General features: G+C 43.0%; 1 protein-coding gene across 1 annotated transcript in view; it reads right to left on the bottom strand.

The window, feature by feature from the left end:
- KIAA1210 (KIAA1210 ortholog) overlaps positions 1 to 22,930 on the bottom strand; it is a 114,647-nt gene that overhangs the window by 5,332 nt on the left and 86,385 nt on the right. The window contains 8 exon segments of the mRNA XM_021719192.1: positions 1,550 to 2,843; positions 3,375 to 4,625; positions 4,731 to 5,566; positions 7,508 to 7,612; positions 7,815 to 7,884; positions 7,886 to 7,927; positions 8,915 to 8,927; positions 10,574 to 10,758. Of these exon segments, the coding sequence (XP_021574867.1) occupies positions 1,550 to 2,843; positions 3,375 to 4,625; positions 4,731 to 5,566; positions 7,508 to 7,612; positions 7,815 to 7,884; positions 7,886 to 7,927; positions 8,915 to 8,927; positions 10,574 to 10,758 (3,796 nt within the window).

The raw sequence follows: 22,930 nt of genomic DNA, 5'->3' as shown, positions 1-22,930 counted from the left end.
CCGGTCGAGGCTACGGTGGCCGGGAGCAGCCACTGCACTCCAGTCTGGGCAGAGTGAGACTCCAACTCAAAAGGAAAAGAAAAGAAACAGGGTCAGCTCGGTGGCTCAGCCTGTAATCCCAGTGCTTTGGGAGACCGAGGTGAGTGGATTGCCTGAGCCTGAGGGTTCGAGACCCGCTCGGGCAAGACCTCATCTCTACAATAAATCAAAAAATTAGCCGGGCGTGGTAGCGCGCGCCTGTAGTTCCGGCTCCTTGGAAGGCTGAGGCGGAAGGATAGCTGGAGCCCAGCAGGTCGAGGCTACGGTGGCCGTGAGCAGCCACTGTACTCCAGTCTGGGCTACAGAGTGAGACTTCAACTCAAAAAAAAAAAGAAAGAAAATAAACAAATATCAAGCGGATAAGGACCCTCCTTCTTTTGTGCCTTCTCTACAACTTGGCAAGATAGGAGTTTCTTGAGTAATTCAGAAGATGTACTTAAAAGTGGGCATACCGTCTCCTTTTTTATTTTTTATTTTTATTTTTTGAGTTGGAGTCTCACTCTGTTCTCTGTCACCCAGACTGGAGTGCAGTGGCCGCTCCCGGCCACCGCAGCCTCGACCTGCTGGGCTCCAGCTATCCTTCCGCCTCAGCCTTCCAAGGAGCCGGAACTACAGGCGCGCGCTACCACGCCCGGCTAATTTTTTGATTTATTGTAGAGATGAGGTCTCGCTGCCCAGGCGGGTCTCGAACCCGCGGGCTCAGGCAATCCACTCACCTCAGCCTCCCAAAGGCGCGGGATTACGGGCTGAGCTGTCCCCTTTCCTCCCCTTTCTCATGTTTTTTCCCATTCCCAAATCAGGGTAGGACAATGGCAGCCAGGTGGGCTGGGAAAATTCCAAGAAGGCCAGAAGCTCAGGCCGTTGATGTCATTCCTCTAACTCCAAGGAAAATCTTAGCGTATTTGTTACTTCATAGTTCCTCACATTACATAGGTGTGGCTACAGGCTTATACAAACCTATGTGATGGTGAGTGTGAAGGTACAAAGGTTTGGAGAGAGATGAGTGCCCAAAAGATCATCTAGCTCTGGATTCGTAGACATTTTGGGTGAGTGAAGAAACTTGCAATACAAACATTTACAATTAAGATTTCAGGCTGACATTTTCAAAATAGAGCTCTATTAATAAGCTAGTTTTAATAATCCACATGGTGTTAGGGAGGGGAATAATATATGTAAAAGTATTTTGGAAAAAGCGTAAAATTCCATCCAAATATAAGGTGTATAGATGATGGGGGAAGAGGGAATAGGGAGATGGTCATGTGTCCATTATAGAACATGAATGGATGTCCAAGGGATGGTCCCCTTGAGAAAGGGAAGACTCAAAATTAACTACCTCCAAATCTGTTAGAATGAGCCACTATCTTGCCCCCAAATTCATAAGCCAGGCTTATTAAAGCAACAATTCAGCAGGCAAGCCTAGAACAGACTTTAAGGACTGTTCAAGGCTTTGATTTCCAGCTCTTCTTTCCACTTGGTACCTACTTGCCATCTGGAGAAATAAAAGTCTCACCTGGGGTCTTGTAAGCAGGTTGCTTCTTGGCCATGCCTTCAGATTTGGGCCTGCTCTGTTGCTTTTCTGCAAGGTTGGATGTTGTGGTGAAGTTCCTTGTAGTATCCAGGAGTTCCTGGGAAGCGCTTCTGAATTCATGCTCCTTGCTTACAGAGGATGAAATTGGGCCCAAGGGCGGTGAAGGAAGCGGGGTAACCTTATCCTGTTGCTCACTCTTATACTTTTGTGAGGGAGGGATTCTTCTCAGTCGAACTCCAAAGAGGTTTTCGACATCATCACCACTCTCATGCACTCCTCCCATAGAGGAAGTGCCTTCAGAAATGAATGTTTTCCAGGCAGGAGCAGTGGTGAATTTCCCAGGCTTGGTAGTGGGGGTCGAGGTGCTCTTTATGAGGTCTTCAGAACCTTGGCTGTGTTTCTTGGTTTTGTTTGGAGAAGCTGGGCCTTTTGGCAGGGACCAGCTGCCAGGATTGTTCTCAAAAATGGTTCCCTCAGCAGTAGCATTCACAGAACTTGAATAAAACTGCTTCTTTTGGGGGCCTCCAAAAGCCTGGAAAGGGTGACTGGGAGGCGTGTGCTCCTCAGTCCGGCCCCACCCTACAGGTATATTCACTGAGCTCCTTGAGAATATCTGTGGCTGGAATTCAGCCCCACCCAAGGCTTTGGAAGGGCATTCAGAAGGCAGCTGCTCCTCAGAATTCCTCCACTCTTCAGGAGAGCTGTCAGAAACAGAGAAGACTTCTTGCTGGTACCCAAGCTTCCCCAAGGCCTGGGCAAGCTTTCTGGGAGATAGCTGCTCCTTAGAACTGCTCCATTTCACAAGAGCACTCTCTGAATATGCAAAGACTTCTTGTGGGTCTTCAGGTCTCCCTAGTGACTGTGGAGGGTGCTTCATAGACAGTGTCTTCAAAGAAATGTGTCCCTCAGGGTCAGCACTCTCCCACTCTGAGAAAACCTGGTGCTCAACTTTAGGCTTCAGTGAAGATTTGGAAGAATGATTAGAAGGCAGAGGATCTACATAATTTTTTCCCTCGATAGCAGGGCTCTCTGAAAAGACTTGCTGTGCCATAAACTTCACGAATGACTGGGAAGGACGCCTGGGAAGCAGTGATCTTTTAGAAATGTCTTCTTCAACAGCAGTATTCTCTAGACGTGAGGTTATTTCCTGCACTCTGGACTTCGTTAAGAATGGGGCAGGATATTCGGGAGACAACTGCCTCTCAGAAGTGCCAGCCTCAGCAGCAGCATTCTCAAAGCTAAAGGACATTTGCTGGACTTCATCTCTCCCAATGGACTGGGAATGTCTGGAATGCAGCAGTTTCATACAGATGTTCTCTTCAACAGCAGTGCTCTCTGGACCTGCGGATAATTTTTGCTCAAATTTAGGGCTCACCCAAGACTGAAAAGTGTATCTGGGAGGTACTGGCTCCACAGTACCGCTCCACTCTGAAGAAGTGCTCATTGAACCTGAGGAGATTTCTTGCTCAACTACTGGTCTTATCAGGGACTGAGAACGACGTCTGGGAGGCCTCAGCTGTATAGAAACATTCCCCTCAGATGCAGAGCTCTCTGGACCTGCAGAGATGTGTTGCTCAAATCTAGGGCTCGCCCATGGCTGTAAAGGACGCCTGAAAGGCACTGGCTCCATAGAACCGCTCCATTCTGCAGAAGTACTCACTGAACCTGTGGAGATTGGTTGCTTGACTTGTGATCTCATCAGGGGCTGGGAAGGCATTCTGGAAGGCAATGGATCCATATAAATGCCCCACTCGATACCAGCGCTCTCTGGACCTGCAAAGGCTTCCTGCTCAAATGTAGGAATCACCCATGGCTGTAAAGAATGTCTGGGAGACATTGGCTCCTTAGAAATGCTCTCCTCAATTGCAGTGCTCTCTGGACCTGCAGAGACTTGCTGCTCAAACATAGGAATCACCCATGACTGTAAAGGGTGTCTGGGAGGCATCGGCTCCAAAGGACCACTCCATTTTGCAGAAGTGCTCATTGAGTCTAGGGTAGTCGTTTGTGGCTGGAATTTTGGTCTCCCCAAGGCATGGGAAGGGCATCCAGGAGGCAGCAGCTCTTCAAACATGCCTTCCTTAACAGCAGTGCTTTCTGAGAAGATTTGTTGAACTTGAAGTTGAAGATTTGTTGAAGACTGGGGAGTACATCTGGGGAGCAGTGGCTCCACAGAAATGACTCTCTCAGTAGTAACACCCTCTGAATGTGAGAACATGTTTTCTTGAGCTTTAGGGTTCATCAAGGAGTAGGAGAGATGTTTAGGAGGCAGAGACTTCACAGAAATGCTCCCTTCAACAGCCGTGCTCTCTGGAAATGAAGAAACTTGTTGCTCCACTTTAGTGTTCATCCTTGGCTTGACAAGGCGTCTGGGAGGCAGCAGATCCATAGAAATGCTCCCCTCAACAGCAGTGCTCTCTGGACCTGCAGAGACTTCTTGCTTGACTACTGGTCTCATCAGGGCCTGAGAATGATGTTTAGGAGGCAGTGCCTCCACAGAAACAGACCCTTCCATACTTGTAATTTTGGGACCTGAGGAGACTTGTTGCTCAACTTTAGGCATCCCTGGGCACTTAGAAGTCACTCTGGGAGGCAGTGGCTCAAGATATATGCCCCAGTCAACAATAGCACTCTCTGGACCTGCAGGGACTTGCTTCTCAAATGTAGGTCTCACCCATGACTGGAAAGAGCTTCTGGGAGGTATTAGCTCTTCAGAACCATTCCATTCTGCAGATGTGCTCACTAAACTGAGGGAGACATCTTGGTTTTCCTTAGGCTTTTCCAAGGCCTGGGCATGGTGTCCGAGAGGCAGATCTTCCTCTGAGCTGCTCCAATCCTCAGCACTGTTGTACTTTTCAACATAGCTATTTGATTCTGCTGAGACTTCTTCATCTTCAGGCTCCTCCAAAGCCTCGGAAGGGCATCCGGAGGTCAGCTGTTCCTCAAAGCCGCTCACATCTTCAACAAAACTTTTTGATTCTGAGAAAACTTCTTGTTCATCTTCAAACTTCCCAAAAGACTGGGAAGAGTAACTGTGAGGCAGTTCCTCAGAACCACCCTCCTCCTCATAGATACTCTCTGAGTCTAAGGAGACTTCTTTGGCTTCTGATTTCCCCAAGGACTGGGAAGAATATCCATGAGTCAGCTGCTCACCAGAACCACTCACCTCCTCTGGAGTACTTTCAAAATTGGAAGTGACTCCTTGATCTTCAGGCTTCCTCAAGAACTGGAAAAAGCTTCTGGAAGGCAGCCTCTCGGCAGAAACACCTCTTTTAGCCGTAGCACTTGCCATACTCGAAATATCTGCTGTTAAGGCCTGGAGAACATCTCCAGGAGGCTTTTCTTTGAAGATAATTTGGACATCCTGGATTGATTCTATTTTGAACTGAGCATTTTGTGACTCATGGCTGAAAGCTTCTTCTGACACCTGAGCTTCTGCTGCCACTGAGAGAATGGCCTCTTTTGGAGCTGTAGAAAGACTTTCCACCATTGACAAAAGAGAAGTTATGGCTTCTGTCTTCTCAGCTACAGAAGCTCTATCTTCAGAGTATGGCGGTGGGCCACTAGCCATAGACTCTTCCGTGTCTTCAGGTGTGAGTTGTGCTGATGCTTTTCTGGCTTTGAAATTCATGCCAGCATTTCTCCTTCTAATGTCATCTTTATCTGAAAACAACTCTTGAGGAGTAGCGGTTTCTGCTCGTAGAGCTGTGGCCTGCTCCATGGCATTTTTCTCCACTTGCCAGAAAGGGTAATTCCTGGCTGTCTTCTCAGTAGGTGAGGACCTAGCTCTATTGCCCAGACCATAACCTTGACTGGATTGTTGGAGGCTTCTTTCTTTGACTGCACACTCAATCATTTCTAAAGCATTTGATCCTTTTCTTCTCCGTCTTCTTCCATATGCTGCTGATATTGAATAAACCCGACTGTCAGCTGCATCAGTGTTTGGAGTCTTATCTTTTGTTGTCTTATTAGTTTTGTTCTTCTGTTCCTGGCTTGAGGTACCTGTGCCAAATAGAAACAAAGAAAAGAGAAATATGTGTGTTTTTGATGTCCCCAAATAAGAATACTGTGCCCTGGCCCAATAGGTACCTATTTGCTACTGAATTCCCTAGTAGGAAGAAGCAGTTATTTGGAATACAGTCACTTGGTCACTATAAGCCACTATAAGTTGGGCATTTAAAAATCAAAGGAGCCGGGCTCAGTGGCTCAGCTTGTAATCCCGTGCCTTTGGAAGGCTGAGGTGAGTGGATTGCCTGAGCCCGTGGGTTCGAGACCCGCCTGGGCAACTTGGCGAGACCTCATCTCTACAACAAATCAAAAACTAGCCGGGCATGGTAGTGCGCACCTGTAGTTCCAGCTACTTGGAAGGCTGAGGCGGAAGGATCGCTGGAGCCCAGCAGGTTGAGGCTGCAGTGGCCGGGAGTGGCCACTGCACTCCAGTCTGGGCGACATAGTGAGACTCCAACTCAAAAAATAAAAATAAAAATAAATAAAATAAAATAAAATAAAAATCAAAGGGAAAATCTCAGTTCTATGAACTGATTCCAGGGGTTGGCTTATCACCATTTTATCAATAGTCTGTTCCACCTCTAGGTGTAAGATACATCAAAATGCAAATTTTGAACTTGTGACAGTAATTACTTTTGAGGAAGCTGACTGGGGCAGGAAGAAAGGAAATTTTAACTAGTACCTCTATTTTCTACTTAATATTTTTTGAACTGCTTGAAATTTCATATCATGTGCTTGTAGTGCTTCTTTTTTTTAAAAGAAAGGTATCGACAGGAGTTATCTGGGAGGTAGGATTAGGGCCTCCCTTTCTTCTATTTTCTACCCTTTTTTATTAAAACAATCCTATGTAATATACATGCAAAGCAATCCTTGGAACACCTTAACAATTGCATTGGTCCACAGGCTTCAGGGCAAGCATAAGGTAGCAGTTATACAGATTATTCCTCTCCTTTCGAGTGCTTTTTGTAAGAAACTCAGTTTGATCCCCATGTGGAATGTCCCTTACTGCTTTTCTTCCCTCTCCATCTGCTGCATCCCTAGCTCCATCTAGTGTTTTCACATCCAGCATACAGTGCTGAGAATAGCAGGTTGTGTTTTAAAACCATCCCCGTTTTATGGAATACTAATCAAAGTATCCACCCCTGTGGGTAGACTCAATTTTATCCTTGGTGTGTAAAAGAGACAAATATTTAAGAAATTTGAAAAAGATTATTTGTTTAATCTTTTTTTCTATTTTTTTTTTCAGGAGGGTTTGTGGTTTTGTTCGTTTTCATGGGAAAATATGTTTAGGACTATCTTGTCTTTGAACTCACATGGGGCAAAAACATGAAATAACAACTCATGGAATTGGAATTTTGTTTTATCAAATATTTTTTGGAATTAACTTGCCATTAGCTGGAGCTAACATCCACATATGCACACACACAAACAGACAAAGAGATTTTCACTCTGGTGGTATTTGTTGTTTGGGGAGATAGGTGTTGGCTGCCAAGCACATCTGCTGCAGCTGCCCAAACTCTCTTTGCCCATAGGCATGGGGAGTGGTTTCCCTGTTAACACAAGACCTTTTCTCTCTTCTGGAAGAGAAAGGAATCTTCGAAAAAATGATTTTGGGGGCCAATTCTGTTATTCTTATCTGGTTCCATTGTTTAAGAAGAATGCATGAACATTAGCCTCAGAGAAGACTAAACAAATTTACAAACAAAGCATCCCTCTGGTTGGAAATGCATTTACCTAAACCAAGTGGTAATTGTATTACTTTGACAGTTTAGATGGGGAAGCCTGGATCACATTCATCTGCATCTTAAATCGAAAGTTCTCTGAGAACCAAGGGCAGCAGCTTTGAGTAATTATTGTATATGACTTCTGCCACATAGCACTGTGCAATGAAGTCTGTCATACATGTTTCTGGGTGAGGGGCGAGCATGTGCCAACCTGCACTATCTTTTCTCAGCTTCTTTTGGTTGGCTTCTTTTGGTTTGGTTGTACTCTTTTGTTCTTCAGAAACCAGTGGAAGGCTTGGCTCCTCCTGCTTCAGTTTTGCCTAAAATGAGGAAATAAAGAAAGAGCTTGAATCCTACTGAAGTGTTCTCCACCCACCCTTGCATGGTTGCCAAAGAAAAAAACACCAGGGAAAAATGCCTTGATGTTCTCTAGATGGAAGCCATTGGAAATAACTACCATTAGAGATGGAAGTTATTTCCAATGGCATCCATCTAGATATCCCTGGAGATCATTTTACCTATTGAAAGTAATTCATCCAGATATGGAGTGTCTAATCTCTGAGTGACGTGCTGTAGAGAGCTCTCTAAAAACACCCTGGAAACTACTAAACCACACTGGAAAGTCATAAATCTGAAAACAGAGTTGTTGTGCCTTATAACAATCATACCCTTGGCAACATTGAAATTCTCAGGTTTGTTACACCAAACCTGGTGAGCCAAATTCAAATTCTGTTGGGCTTCTTTTCAGGGAATTTAATGAAAGCATGAATTATGTCTTTCCAGCTCAAAAGAAGAAAGAGGATGGGGGTTTTGTTAGGAGAAAAGAGAGAAAAAGATGAAGCATTCAGCTCTTACACTGAATGGGTAGAAATTAGTTTAGTGTAAACAAGGTTTTCAGATAATTACAATGCAGCTCTGGAAATGCCAGAGTAGCACTGCACTGAATAGTGTCTGGAATTTCTGTACTGCGAGCCTTTATGGCATGAATGTAAACACAAACACACAACTCTATACTCTCGCTTGAAGTGCCTGTGCAAACAGACTCAGCTCAAAAGAATTTATTTTTGAGTAGCCAAAGCCAGATAGACCCAGATTCAAATCTTTTCATCATATACTTGCTGTGTGACCTTGGACAAGTTATTCTCTTAATCTCTATGGCCACATCTGTACATTAGAGATCAGGAGAAACCTCCTGTAGGACTTGCAGATCTAAGAAATGCCAGAACAGAAAGAAAGGAGTAGAAGCCCCTGTGTCATAAATGATCTTAGATCTTTTTATATTCATCCTTGCATCACGGATAGAGTCACAGGAAAGAAGCAGATGTTTCAGGTTTCTCAGAGGGTGCTGGTCAGGCCATTTCTCAATTAGGCTATGCAGAAGGAAGAAAGTCAGAAGGGTCACACTAAGTTTCCTTTAGCCAACATTCCTCCTCTCCCAGATTTGTGGTGAGGTGGCCAGGGGACAATACAGTATAAGATTTGGCATCTAATAATTGGTCACCCCTTACTTGACACCAAACTAAGGAAATCTCTCGTGGCTACCAGAGGGCTTTCCTTGGCCTCTCTGTTTTTCCAACTGTCTTTCAACTAGTATTTTGTCCATTACCTAAAGCAAGACTAAGATGTCTAAGCTAGAGGCAACATGATGAGGTGAAGAAAGTACTGGGCTGGATGTCAGAAGACTAGATTCTGACCCTAGCTCTACTACCACTTGGGCGTTTGACTTTGGGGATGTACCTGAATTATTTGTGTTTTAATGTTCTTCCCTGGAAAATGCTTACAGTACACAGTCGTTTAGTCTCTTCCAGTTCTGATTTATAGTCTCTTACTTTGAGTCCAGAATCACTGGGTAAAAGGGTGAAAAGCCAAAATGGAGTAAATTGAGCCAAAGAGCAGCCATGTTAAGCTTTGTCCTGTTTCGTTAACAATTTACTTTAACTCACCCTCTAATCATTAACAGGGGCAGAATTGGTCCCTGGAGGTAGTCACTGGTGATTGTTTTGTAAGCCTCCCACCCCCACCCAAGCATGCTTTTTACTAATTGCCTTTCTATCCAAAGTATTTGTCTTCTTGCCATAAAGGCCCAAGCTGACCTAATCTACTGTGATCAGCTCTTTATGACCTATGTGGCAGACCACCAGCCCATCACCTGGAGTCACAAAAATGTGTTGTCCTGACAGCTGAGACCTATGTTATCAGTACCCAAGAATGCAGCTTCTGAAGACATTTTACAAATCTTAAATACTCCCTCTTTTCAAATCCTCCACCATGCTCCTTTAGTACTCATCCCTTCCCAGTCCCTTTCCCTGGGAAGGAAATAAACTCTTTTACTTTGCCTCTGCAATTCTTTGCTTTATTCCTGTGATACTGGCCCACCAGCTGACCTAACACTGGGTAATTGGATACTTGACCAAAGTGAATTTTCCACTTAACTGACACATTCTTGTAATTACCAGAATCTTTTACTTCTTAACTTTAGTAAAAACCTTTTCCAAAAGCATTACTTCCCTATCTTCTTAAACAGGGATCAGAGAACATAATCCACCATTGCTTGATGACCTGGACAAATAATAAATATGATCTGTTACATTGGACTATGATACACTGTTGCTCTACCACCTATCGAGGGGGGTGAGGTTCTTGAGATCCTATGTTAAATGGCCCACTATTGTTTCCATCATTTCTCTCTGCTATCAACTGTTACAATTCTTTTCTGCCAGGTCTCTGAATCTGATCCGTGGCCATGTTTTTAACATATAGGTCTGCCTGCTAGAAAGTCATGTGGCATCTATTTGGAGACTTTTGGAGGGGCTAACAATTATATTATGAATGCTTGGAGTTGCTGGAAGCCTGACCTCCAAATGAATGGAACAGTGCTGCAATTTGTAACTCATGGATCTCATCTGATCAATAACAAAAAGAATCCTGATCTGAGCTAAGGTTACATATCCTCTACAAAAAGGGTTGAGTGAATTCCCAGGTGCTAAGCCAATAAGCAATTTCTGGGAGTTTAAGTCATTCGCTGTTTCTGCTTTCTTTTAGTCTCCTTTATGTAAGTTTCAAATGGACACCCCACTCAGTTGTTGCAAGCTTGCTCACTCCTCGGGGGGTGTCAAGCCCAGGACAGTGACTTCAATTTCGCCATTCTACTTTGGGTATGGGTCTCCTAAACAATACCATTTCCATAGGAACAGTTTGCAAAGGTTGGAACTCATCATTTCTTATATAGGAGTTTATTCCCAGGCTTCTTGAAGGACTTACAGTCGCTTGATGGCGCTTTTTCTTTTGTTTCCGGGGATTTAAAGCTATCTTGTGTCGAGCAGCTGAAGAATCTAAACAGCTCTGTGTGGTGGCTGGGGTGCTGAAACCAACAGGCAGCTGGGTGTTGCTGGGACAGGCAAGTGTGGCAAACTCAGTTGAGGACTGAGAGTCATCAGGCCCAGATGATGGCTCAGAGGAGTTCTGGAGAGGGTGACAGAAAAGAAATGAGTCAACCCATATGCCATTACTGATCTCCAAAGGTGGAGATTCTTCTGGCTGAAGAATTCCTAAAGAATAAATCTGTCCCCTTTTCCTACACTTCCGGTCAATAGCTTATGCATTAGAGGCAAGCTCCATATTTTCACTGGTTCCCTTATAGATGAAAACAAGAAGCCAGGCTCAGTGGCTCAGCCTGTAATCCCGCGCCTTTGGGAGGCTGAGGTGAGTGGATTGCCTGAGCCCGCGGGCTCGAGACCCGCCTGGGCAGCGAGCCCTCATCTCTAAAATAAATCAAAAAATCAGCTGGGCGTGGTAGTGCGCGCCTGTAATTCCAGCTACTGAAAAGACTGAGGTGGAAGGATCGCCGGAGCCCAGCAGGTCGAGGCTGCGGTGGCCAGGAGCAGCCACTGCACTCCAGTCTGGGTGACAGAGTGAGACTCCAACTCAAAAACAAAAACAACAACAACAACAACAACAAAACAAGAAACAGAAGGAGTTTTGGGGTTTTCCTCTGTTTAGAAAGCATACAGGGGTACTCCATTGTCCTCAGGATAAGTGCACAACCACTTAATGCAGTTTGAATGTTCAGGGGGTTTGAATGTTCTCTTGATCTATATTCCCTTCTTATCAACAAGAGGGCATCTGGCTGGGATGAGATGCACAACCTGTGCCATGAAACCAGCAAGGCTCTAGGATTACTGCATTGGAGGGTTGGGAGAAAGGGAGAAATTAGGTTGGAAGAGGGTCTGTCTGCAAGCTGCATTTTCATAGGGAGCACACTTCTTTTATTTATATTAGAGTTTATAGGTGCAAGGCTGATGAAAGGACCCTCAGAAACTGAATGCTCTCACCTCCAGTGGGATAGAGATGGAACCTGTAACCCTGTTCTCATTATGACTGGTCTCCATCTCTCCAAACTATCTGGTTCTAGGACAACAGTTGAATTCCTCTATAGGAGCTTCAAAGTCATTTCCTCTGAGCTTCTGGACATGGCATTTTCCACACCTCAAAGAGTCACCCCAGAACACCTTCTATTCCTAAGTAGCTTCAGATATCTGTTAGCAGAAGTCCCTTTGAAGACCAAGTGATAAGCCATCTCTCTCCTGGACATCAGTAGCAAATGATGTCATTTAGCAGGTAGAATTCCATCTGTGTTTACCCACTAAGTTCTTTTCAAACTAACTTTGCACCATGCCAGGGACCCCTGTGATATTTGCAGCTTCCGCATGTCTTCCTATTTCCCACTACCATTGTATGTTGATTCAGTAATAACCTTAGCTACTATCTTGGTCCCAAACACTTTTATGGCTTGTGATTCCAATGCCTAGGAACTTTTAACACAATGCCAAGTCAAGCTGATGATAAATCCAGCTCACCACTCTGTTCTTTATTCTGGGAAAAGACAGACAAATGCCATGGTTGTATTTTGTGGGGTCAGTCGCACCAAATTAGGAGTGATCTCAACTTCCTTAACTTCTTTATGTAACTGTTCTCCGTGAATTTATATATCACCTCTTTCTGATATTGTTTAGTTGGCTTATGTTATTTACTGGAATTATAAATTTAACACTTAGTGTATAGAATAAAGGTGCTGGTTTTATTCTGAATTTGTTTCATGCTTCATGGTAGTCTTATAATTCTGGTCTTTTGAAATTGGATGATAACATCTATGCTCCCACTAACCTCACATGATTGGTCTCCCTGTTGTATCTGACTACATTACTTACTATTTTCTGCTCTGGACACACTGCTAATTTGCTGTTGTTCAACCGCTTTAGGCAGTCTCTCCCCTTGGGGCTTTGCACTTGCTGTTCCCTCTGTTCTGCTGCCATGCTCTTCTCCCATGTCCATATGCCTAGCTCCCTCACTTTCTTCAAATCTTGATTCAAAAGCCTCCCTCTCAGTGATGCCTCCCATGGGCTACCTATTTAAAATATTTAGCCTTGCCTGAGCCCACGGGTTCGAGACCCGCCTGGGCAACTTGGCGAGACCTCATCTCTACACTAATCAAAAAATTAGCCAGGCATGGTAGCGCGTGCCTGTAGTTCCGGTTACTTGGAAGGCTGAGGCGGAAGGATCGCCGGAGCCCAGCAGGTCGAGGCTGCAGTGGCCGGGAGGGGCCACTATACTTAGTCTGGGCGACAGAGTAAGACTCCAACTCAAAAAAAAAAAAAAATTAGCCCTGACAGTTCATAATCCCCTTCCCTGCATTGTTTTGCTCCTTGTCACTTTTATCACTGTTTAACATACCATATTTGTTTTCCTTATTTATCTTATTTATCGTCCATATCCCCCCCCACAGTATAAATTCCATGAAGAAGGGTTTTCATCTGTTCAATTTATTACTGTATTCCCAGCACCTCAACCTGTGCTTGTTACATAGTAACAAGCTTGTTACATAGCTCAATACATGGTTTTTGAACTGGTGAACTGATTATGTTAAAAGATTCCACTAGACATTGCCTTCCTAAGATGTCATCAGAGCAAGCTCCTCTGTTCCCTGTATCATTTAAGTTATTCTTTCTGAGACCTCATAAACTCCAGCCAAAGGTTTAAAGAGAACAACAAGGAGGTCTATGGATCTGGAAACTCTAGGACACCATGCAACTTGCTTTGCATGAAAGCTAACTTATGCCTAGACAGCAAGTAAATACATATTTAATAAATAAACATTTTCAATTCGGTTGGCATCCCAAGTCTTGTGGTATAAGTACTACAGGCAAGAGCATTGTTTACTTTAGTGAAACTCATTCTATAGCATAATAGAAAAATCAGACTCAGCAAAAATCTGGCGATTTCTAGATTATGTGTGGGAGAGAGCTTATCTGTTCCCAATAACAGCCTAAGCCATGAGTCACTCAAACTTAATAACAGCCTCTAGTCTTCCTATGCTCAACTCTCACTAAGAAATCTCTAGACATCAGTCTAAACTCAGATCCACAGCTATCCTCAAACCTGGGCTAAACATTACAGAGCAAAGCCATCAAGCATGAACTCCATCTGACTATGGAGCTCAAGCTCAGACATGTGATTTAAAACAGACCCAAGAGGAACTCTCTTTTTAGGTTTAGAGTATGCTGTGTGGGTATAGGGTATGTGCACATTTTATGACTTTCCTTAAACCCACCAGTGAATTAAATAAACTATATTCTCTCTAAAACTCTGGGTAGTATTTCTCAGTGCATGTTCTGGAATCCTCCAGCATCAAAATCACCTGGAATGAGTGATGAAAAATCACATTTGGGGGATGAAAGTAGGGACCCAAAGAAACTTAGAATAAACTTAATTCACATTTTGCCTCAGCATAGCCAATTTTGCTTAGACTGACATGTTTTGAATTTAGTACAAGTTAGAAATAGACAGACAAATTTCCAATAGGCAGGTTTTAGGAAGCATTCAGACATTTTACTGCAGGTCAAGCTGGCAGCCCACCCCACCCCCTTGGCAAATCTCCATCATATGCAAGACAAATACAGCCCAATCTTTCAATTCATGGCTGTGCATATTAATCTCTAAGAAATTTTTAGGTTCCTTGTTGAAGGCAGACGGCCAAAGATCACCCTTTAGCTGACTGAAGCCATAGAAATAATAATAAGACCACCTTTTTGCTAAGGAGCTTGTGGATTGGAAACATCTGACAGATCTCTTGCAGGAAAAACTCCTCCCCTTATCTCCTCCCATCTAGCCCACCACCATAACAGCAATCATGTGACTAACCCACCCATCTGCCTGGGGTCCATCACCTGATGTCAAGTACATGAGCTTACCTGCTCCTTGGTGATGACATAGAGCAGACTACCACCCAACCATCTTAATGGCCTTCCCCCATCAAAGGGAAGGATTAAAAGGACTCAGCAGCCATTGCCTTGCTAAGTTATGGTGTGACCATGTGCTCTTTAAGTTATGGCCAGGTCATGTTTCCTGGCTTTGGCCCCCTCCCCTGCCTTGGAGAGGTCAATCTCTTCTTTCTCTCTCTCATTCAAATTTACTTTCTAAATAAACTGTATTTCCTAATCTAACTCCTGTGCGATTCTTTGCATCTTTCTTGCGCCACCGGATCACATGCCAGATACCACACCCCCGGTGGACCTGACCTAACATTCTGAAGGCCCACCAAGTGTGTGCTCTAACATTTTTGGGGTCCCACCGAGATCCGTCGCTCTTTCATTCTCCTCTCCCATCGAGCTTTTCTCTTTTTCCAACCCTAGTCTCTCTGTGGAGAGAGATGAGGTGCTTGGCTATCTTTTCTCTGCTATTCACTCCTAATCTTATCGCCCATGATGAGCCACATGGCACGAACCTCTCCCTGTCACCTCAGCCTTGTCCTGTGTGAAGTAACATCTCTGGTGAGTGCTATTGTTTATCTGATCAGGAGAGAGGTCCTGCAAGCCACTCTGAGAGGTTACTCTTTTTTTTCCTTTCTCATTGCTTTGGGAAGCACATTGCTGGGGTCTGAGACCCTCTGCGGAAAAGACTTGGTGCCAAGCCTCCCAAACGCACAAGTTGGACCAACCCTAGCACTGGGGCCTGGGGCTCTCACCAGCTAAGGTGCTGTCTCAGGTGGGTCAAGGAGACAGAGGACACTCTCTCATTTGTTCTCACATACACACAGACTAATTCCACTGTCCTCTGACCAGGACGCCGGCTGAGGACATGGATAGGCTTTTCTCTCTCTTTTGGCCTCTCAGAGACAATTCTAAAGAACACTCTTTCTCCCTCTAGGATTACTCCTCATGGGAAACTCACGATGGGGTGGCTAAGGCCTCCCCCCATTGAAATGCATTCTAAAAGGTCTCAGGACCCTCTCACTAGGAGCATCTGTCCTAAGCATCTCCTCAATACCAGCTGGGGGTCAGGAGATGGACCTAAGGCAAGTCTCTTGCCTCTGGTGCTCCTTCAACTTGACCTCTATTGCTACCGTGAGGGCAAGAGGTTCAAGTTTTCAAAATGGTGGACTGCCTGGACCCCTTGCTCTTCCTGTGGTGCTCTCACACTCCTTCTTTGATTACTTTATCTCCTTCCTGCTTTTCCTCAAACAGCTTAGATGCTGACCCAGCTGGTTTAACTTCCCTGGTCTCCTAATCTACTTTTGCTACTCTACCCTTGGTCACTTTCCCCTTCTGCTCCTCCTTCTTATCCTTCAGAGGAGGGGCCAACACTGATGACCACAGCACTGATCTCATCCTCCTGTCTTCTCGTGCCCCTCCTCCACTGCCTAATAACCCCCTGGCAGCAGCCCTACTAGCTCAGCAACTTGAACCACATGCAATGCCTTCTCTCCTCCCCTCCACCCTTCTCCTACACACGTGCAGTCTTGACAGGTCACTCCTCAGGGAGGTGGCCAGGACAAAAAGATATTGAAGTTCATTTTGTTTTTTTCTATGATAAATCTCTCAAATTAAATCTAAACTGGGACAATCAACCCTCTTCTCAGACAAAACTAAAGGGATCGTGTGTTAATTAATCCTGTTAACTTACTGAAAAAAGTCCATTGTAATTTTAATATGCTTTTCCAACCAAACTTGCAAGTGCTGTAGTAAAATCTTACTCCCAATTTTACCATGCACTAAAACACTAGTGCTAAATAACACCAGCATTTGTTATATCAGTTTCACTATAGTTGTATTTATAACAAGAAAGTTAAGTCACCTTGCTGTGCCTAGCTAGCTCCCCTCCCCCTCTTCAGAACAGGTAAAACTTTAATGCTAGCCCCTCCCTACATACACTTTACTAAGCCTAGTGCTTCTGCCAGATGAAATACTGGGTTCTCTGTGTGGACACAATAAGGATGGGAACTGATCATATCCACCTAATTGTCCATACCTTACAACTAAAATTGTAATTTAGCAATTTACAAAGGGTTTTTAACAAATTTTCCTGTTCATAATTAGAAATAAGTGAGGACAGATCATTTCACATCCATGGTCTGTTCACTCTAAAGGGTTTTACATCAGACTGTTACAGACACATAAATGGCCAAAATTTTCATATGTATAGCCAATTAAAACAGAACTTCTGAGTTTTTTTCAGATGAGGCATTAGAGAAACAACAGGATGCCAACACGGAGGGCTGCAAAACCAGAGGGCCAAAGAGGCACCTCAATTGGCAGTCGCAATTAACAACAAAACTCCAACTGCCCATCAGAAACCTGATAAAAACAAACTTGCTAAGGGGATGGTGACCATTGCTTAAGGGTACAGTCTATGGGAGCACTAGAAGTATAGTTGCCTCAAAGAGGCCTAAACCTCCAGGACTTTGTCCACTGTGCATTCCGGAGATCCATTGGAAAGCAGGTACACTCTCTTCTGAAGAGAGGAGAGAACACCTGGCTCAGAAATGGTGTCCACTTATAGAAGCTTGGAAATCTGCTAATGTGCCTGGCACTGGCTCACCATCACCCCAACAACCCCCAAGTAAATATTAGGACAATGGAACCTAAATTAATTTCTTAATTAACACAGGTGCCAGCCATTTGGTCCCAGTCATCCATGTTGGAATCATAGCCTTATCTTAATCAAAAATTACTAAAGATTAATTCAAAGTATAAAAGTAAAAAAGTTATCTATAAAAAGATAAAGAAAAAAACAGAAAGCAAAGGAATAGATGTAAAAAGTTGTTGCTATAAAGGTATGTTTTTGGTAAGGAAGGATATACAGAAAAGAGAACAGTTTTGTCAAACATGGTATGTGGAAGGTTTGTGGAAGGAAATGTGTGAAAAGAATTCTATAACCACTCAAGGCTAAAAAAATGTTCTATAAATTTACCATTAATATCACTCCTAAGCTAGGTCACAATGCTACTCAGAGACCAGAACATGAGCTTCTTAATTAACAATCTCTAAAAGAATTTTCTCCTGTAAACAATAGAGGGGGGAGGAAGAGAAAAATTCAGTTAACCTCCCCTCCACCATCTCTGTTACAAAAAGCGAGTTTGTTGGGGTTTTTTTTCACTTTTAAAAAGTGAAATTTTTTTAGCTTTCAAAAACCTTTGAACTATCACTTTTCCTAAATAAGTAGCTTTTGCAATAACTACTGTAATCCTGTGTTATTATGCTTCTAAAACTTTTAATACCTAAACTCTTCAGGTTCTTAATTCAGTCTCTCTAGGGTGGGGTAAAAAACAACCTTCAGGAGCCATATCCACCCCACACTCTCCTCCTAAACTTCCTGCAGACCAGGCAAATTGATTTGATTATTAACAAACCTCTTATAACATCTATAAATTCTTATCACAAAAAAACCAAAGAAACTTGAAGACAAAATGTGGAGACATCCACATATGAACTCAGGAGTTTACTGGTACAACAGTAAAACTGCCAGGACTCCTTTAGAAGGTGTTGAGCCCACTGGGGTAACTATTCATAAATACATTTTACCAGACATCAAAGCCTCAATATGTCATAACAGCAGCTATAATGGCTTTTATTATAGTTGTATTCGTTCTAATAGTATACACTTGTACACAGTGCTTTGTATACAGATACTAAAGATAAACTCCATGGGCTCCTGTCCTCTCATCCCCTCTTCTTTCGATACACAAGTAGGGATAGCTCTGTGACCCCTACTCAGCAGAAAGCAGATACAGAAGTCTGACCTCCATCCCTAATCCCTAGTTTTAAATAAGAATATTCTCGAAATAGCAAGAGGTGGGAAATGAAAGGTGGGACCCCAAGAAACTTAGAGTAAACTTAGTTCACATTTTGCCTCAGCATAGCCATTTTTGCTTAAACTGACACGCTTTGAGTCTAGCACAGGTTAAACATAGATAAATTTCCAATAGGCAGGTTTTAGGAAACGTTCAGATATTTTACTGCAGGCCAAGCTGGTAGCCTACCCCACTCCCTTGGCAAATCTCCATCATATACAAGACAAAGACAGCCCAACCTTTCAATTCATAGTTGAGCATAATATCTTCTAAGAAACTTTCAGGTTCCCTGCAGAAGGTCAAAATCACCCATTAGCTGACAGGAGCCATAGAAATGATAATAAGACCACCTCTTTGCTTAGGAACTTGTGGATTGGAAGCATCTGACAGATTCTTGCAGGAAAAACCTCTCCCCTTGTCTCATCCCACCTAGCCCACCACCAAGGTAGCAATCATGTGACTAACCACCCATCTATCTGCTGTCCATCACCTGACTTCAGTACCTGAACTTACCTGCCCATTCATGATGACATGGAGCAGATCACCACCCAATCACCTTAATGACCTTCCCCCATCAAAGGGAAGGATTAAAAGGACTCAGCCATGAGCATCCAGCAGCCATTGCCTTGCTAAGCTATGGTGTTGCCATGTGCTCTTTGAGCTATGGCCAGGCCATGTTTCCTGGTTTTGGCTCACTCCCTTACCTTGGGGAAGTCAATCTCTTCTTTCTTTCTCTCTTTCTCACTCAAATTTACTTTCTAAATAAACTATATTTCCTAATCTAACTCCTGTGCAATTCTCTGCATCTTTCTTGCAGCACTCCACACTCCAGCAAGCCTGACCTAACATTCTGGATGCCACTGCTGGGAGTGTGACCTAAAATTTTTGGAGGTTCCACCAAGATCTAGCAGGAGATATATCAAGACCTAATTAATAGGAATATCTGAGGAAAGGCCTTAGAGTAGGCTTAACAGGCTCTTCAAGTGAGTCTTCCAGGGGTCAGGATTGAGAACCACTGCCTAGTCCTCGAGCATGAAGAGAAAGGCTTCCATTTTCAAACAAGAGTACAGCAAGTTCCTAAATCATCCCATACGTTGCCTTATAACAGAAGCCAGAAATATATGGATTCCTTCTGGAAAGTGGGGCTTCTTCTTGGGCTCTATTCTTTCTCTCAGACTAACTGGTTAGGTGTAACTTAGAAGAGTTACTATAGGAGTCAACCACAGGATGTTATGAGTTACCTAGAAAAAGCAAATTTAATCCCTTCCTTGCAGGATTCTGAAAGAAAAGCAAGTGAGGAAAATGGGACTCCTTTCTATACTTTTCCTTTCCTGCCACCCTACAATCCCACTTTGCCTTCCCTACACTCTGAAAGCCCCCAACATACTTTCTGAACCCAATATGCATTCTTATTTATGTAAATTTAGGGGGTACAAGTGCAATTTTGTTACATGAATATAGTGTATACTGGTAAAGTCTGGGCTTTCAGTGTAACCATCACCTGAATAGTGTACATTGTGTCCATTAATTTCTCATCCTTCTCACCCTTCCAAATCTCCAATGTCTATTACCCAACACTTTATGTCCATGCATGCACATAATTATGCTCCCACTTATAAGTGAAAAGGACATGCAGTACAATATGTATATTATTAAGTAAGGCTAAGATGTTTTTATTTCTTCTCCTGTATTTTAGAGGGGGTTTAGCTCAGATAGCTTCTGATTAATACCTGGAATTAAATGGGCTCCTTTTGCCTCAACATCTGGGAGATGTGCAGGCCTGGTACCTACTAACCTAGAATCTTCCTGGGGAAGGAAGCTGGGGTGGGCCTTGGGTCAGGGGAAGAGATTCTTTGGCACTGGTTAGTAGGGAGTGGGACACTCCTTTGCTGTTAGCTGGGGTAAGGGCTGCTCTTTGGAAAATTAAAACACATTTTAGCTCTTTTTTGTCCTTCTGACAAGTTTCTAACAGTGCAAAGTCATTTAGTCAATAACACACCTTTTGGTCATGATTTTGATTATATCTTTTTTTGTTGTATGATGCTAAGAATTTCCCCTTTTGAGTAAGGATAGAGAGAAGTTTGGCCATGATCTTGGAACAAGAAAATCCTTGATTGTTACGTCTTAAATAAGAGCACTACCTGATGGCTGTTTAGGTCCAGGTTTCATCAACATTTGTCTGGAAAAGTTGTCATCCTAGGAAAAAATATACTCAGAAACTGTCTGGAAGTGTTTGACACTGGGATGCTGGGAAGCTGGGTTCTGTGTGAGTCAAAAGCTAAAAGCATGTAGCCTATAGGATGTCTCCAAAAGAAGCAAATCTTGGTGGAAAAAGTGGTTCTTGGTGGGAGGCTTCTGTATCAAGAGGTACTGGCACAGGGTTATGAGACCTAGTAATGGCTGTTAGGATTTTAATTCCCTGGGTGTGTCCAAGTTGCTTATGTGCCCATTCCTCGGAGTTCCTGTACAGTTACTGCTTCACTGGGAATCCTTCTTACATAAAAGCTGTTACAGCCAATACTTTTGCCAACTTGAAAGTTCTCGGAAGACCACCAAAACCCTAACTTCAGCAGAAGAATCCAGATCACCAAAATAAAAGCCCAAATCTGGGACATAGAAGACAAAAAGATAATACCCAAAAATCAATGAAACAATAAGCTGGTTCTTTGAAAGGATAAACAAGATCGATGGTCCCCTAGCTAGACTGACCAAGAAAAATAGAAAAAAGCCCAAATAAACACAATCAGAAACACAAAAGATGAAGTCACATCTGATCCTGAAGAAATACAAAAGATCATCAGAGACTACTATGTACATTTGTATGGAAACAAACTTGAAAACCTTAAGGAAATGGAGGACTTTCTGACATCACACAACCTGGCTAGGTTGAAACAAGAAGAAATTGAGGCCCTAAATAGACCAATAACAATCAAGGAAATTGACTATGGAATAAAAAACTACCTACAAAAAAAGTACTGAACCATATGGCTTTCAGGCAGAATTCTACAAGACATTTAAGGAAGAGCTGATACCAATCCTACTGAAAGTATTCCAGGAGATTGAGAAAGATGGAATGCTCCACATATCATTTTATGGAGCTAACATCACATTGATACCCAAGCCAGGTAAAGACCCAATAAAGAAAGAGAACTACAAGCCAATATCTTTGATGAACTTAGATGCTAAAATTCTCAACAAGATCCTAGCAAACTGGATTCAACAACACATCTCAAAAATCATCCATCATGACCAAGTAGGCTTCATCCCTGGGACGCAAGGCTGGTTCAACATTCTCAAGACCATAAATGTAATTAAATACAACAACAGACATAAAAACAAAAACCACATGATTATATCATTAGATGCAAAAAAAGCTTTTGATAAAATCCAGCAACACTTCTTGATAAAAACCCTCGAACATCTAGGCATACATGGAACATACCTCAAAATAGTAAAAGCCATCCACAAGAAACCCACAGTCAGTATACTCCTAAACAGACAAAAGTTAGAACCATTTCCCCTGAAAACTGGAACAAGACAGGGATGCCCACTCTCACCCCTCCTGTTCAGTATAGGATTGGAAGGCCTGGCTAGAGCAATCAGAAAAGAGAAGGTGATCAGGGGTATCCAAATAGGAAAAGAGGAAGTCAAGTTATCTCTCTTTGCAGACGACATGATTGTGTATCTTGAAAACCCAAGAGAATCTGTCAAAAGCTTCCTTGCACTGATAAAGGACTTTGGCAAAGTCTCAGGATATAAAATAAATGTGCAAAAGACAATCTCATTTCTTTACACCAATAATAAACAAACAGAAACCCAAATAAAAAGCACAATTCCATTCACAATAGCCACAAAAAAATGAAATACCTTGGCATCTTCCTAACCAGAGACGTGAAAGACTTTTACAAATGAAAACTACAAAACATTGCTCAAAGAAATCAAAGATGACACGAACAAGTGGAAAAATATCCCATGCTCATGGATTGGAAGAATAAACATTGTGAAGATGTCCATCTTACCTAAGGCAATCTACAGATTTAATGCAATATCCATCAAATTATGGGACCTCATTAAACTGACAAGATTCTGCAAAGTCAAAGAAAACATCAAGAGAGCAGGGAGACAGCCCCCAGACTGAGAAAAAATATTTGCCAACTCCATGTCTGACAAAGGCCTAACATCTAGGATGTACAAGGAACTCAAATGTGCTGAAAAGAAAAAGCAATCAACCCCATTACAAAGCGGGCAAAAGATATGAACAGATACTTCTCAAAAGAAGATGTACGAGTGGCCAACAAATACATGAAGAAATGTTTAGCCTCACTAGTCATCAAGGAGATGCAAATTAAAACTACACTGTGATACCACTTAATTCCAGTCAGAATGACAATTATCAATAACTCAAAAAATAACAGATGCTGGAGAGGATGTGGCAAAAAGGGAACACTTCTACACTGTTGGTGGGAGTGTAAACTAGTGCAGCCTCTGTGGAAAACAGTGTGGCAGTTC

This window comes from Carlito syrichta, unplaced genomic scaffold (genome assembly GCF_000164805.1).
Source record: "Carlito syrichta isolate Samal-C Ts95f unplaced genomic scaffold, Tarsius_syrichta-2.0.1 Scaffold314294, whole genome shotgun sequence".
Lineage (NCBI taxonomy): Eukaryota > Metazoa > Chordata > Mammalia > Primates > Tarsiidae > Carlito > Carlito syrichta.
The sequence above is the reverse complement of the archived record's forward strand: the minus strand, read 5'-3'. Positions and strand labels throughout refer to the sequence as shown.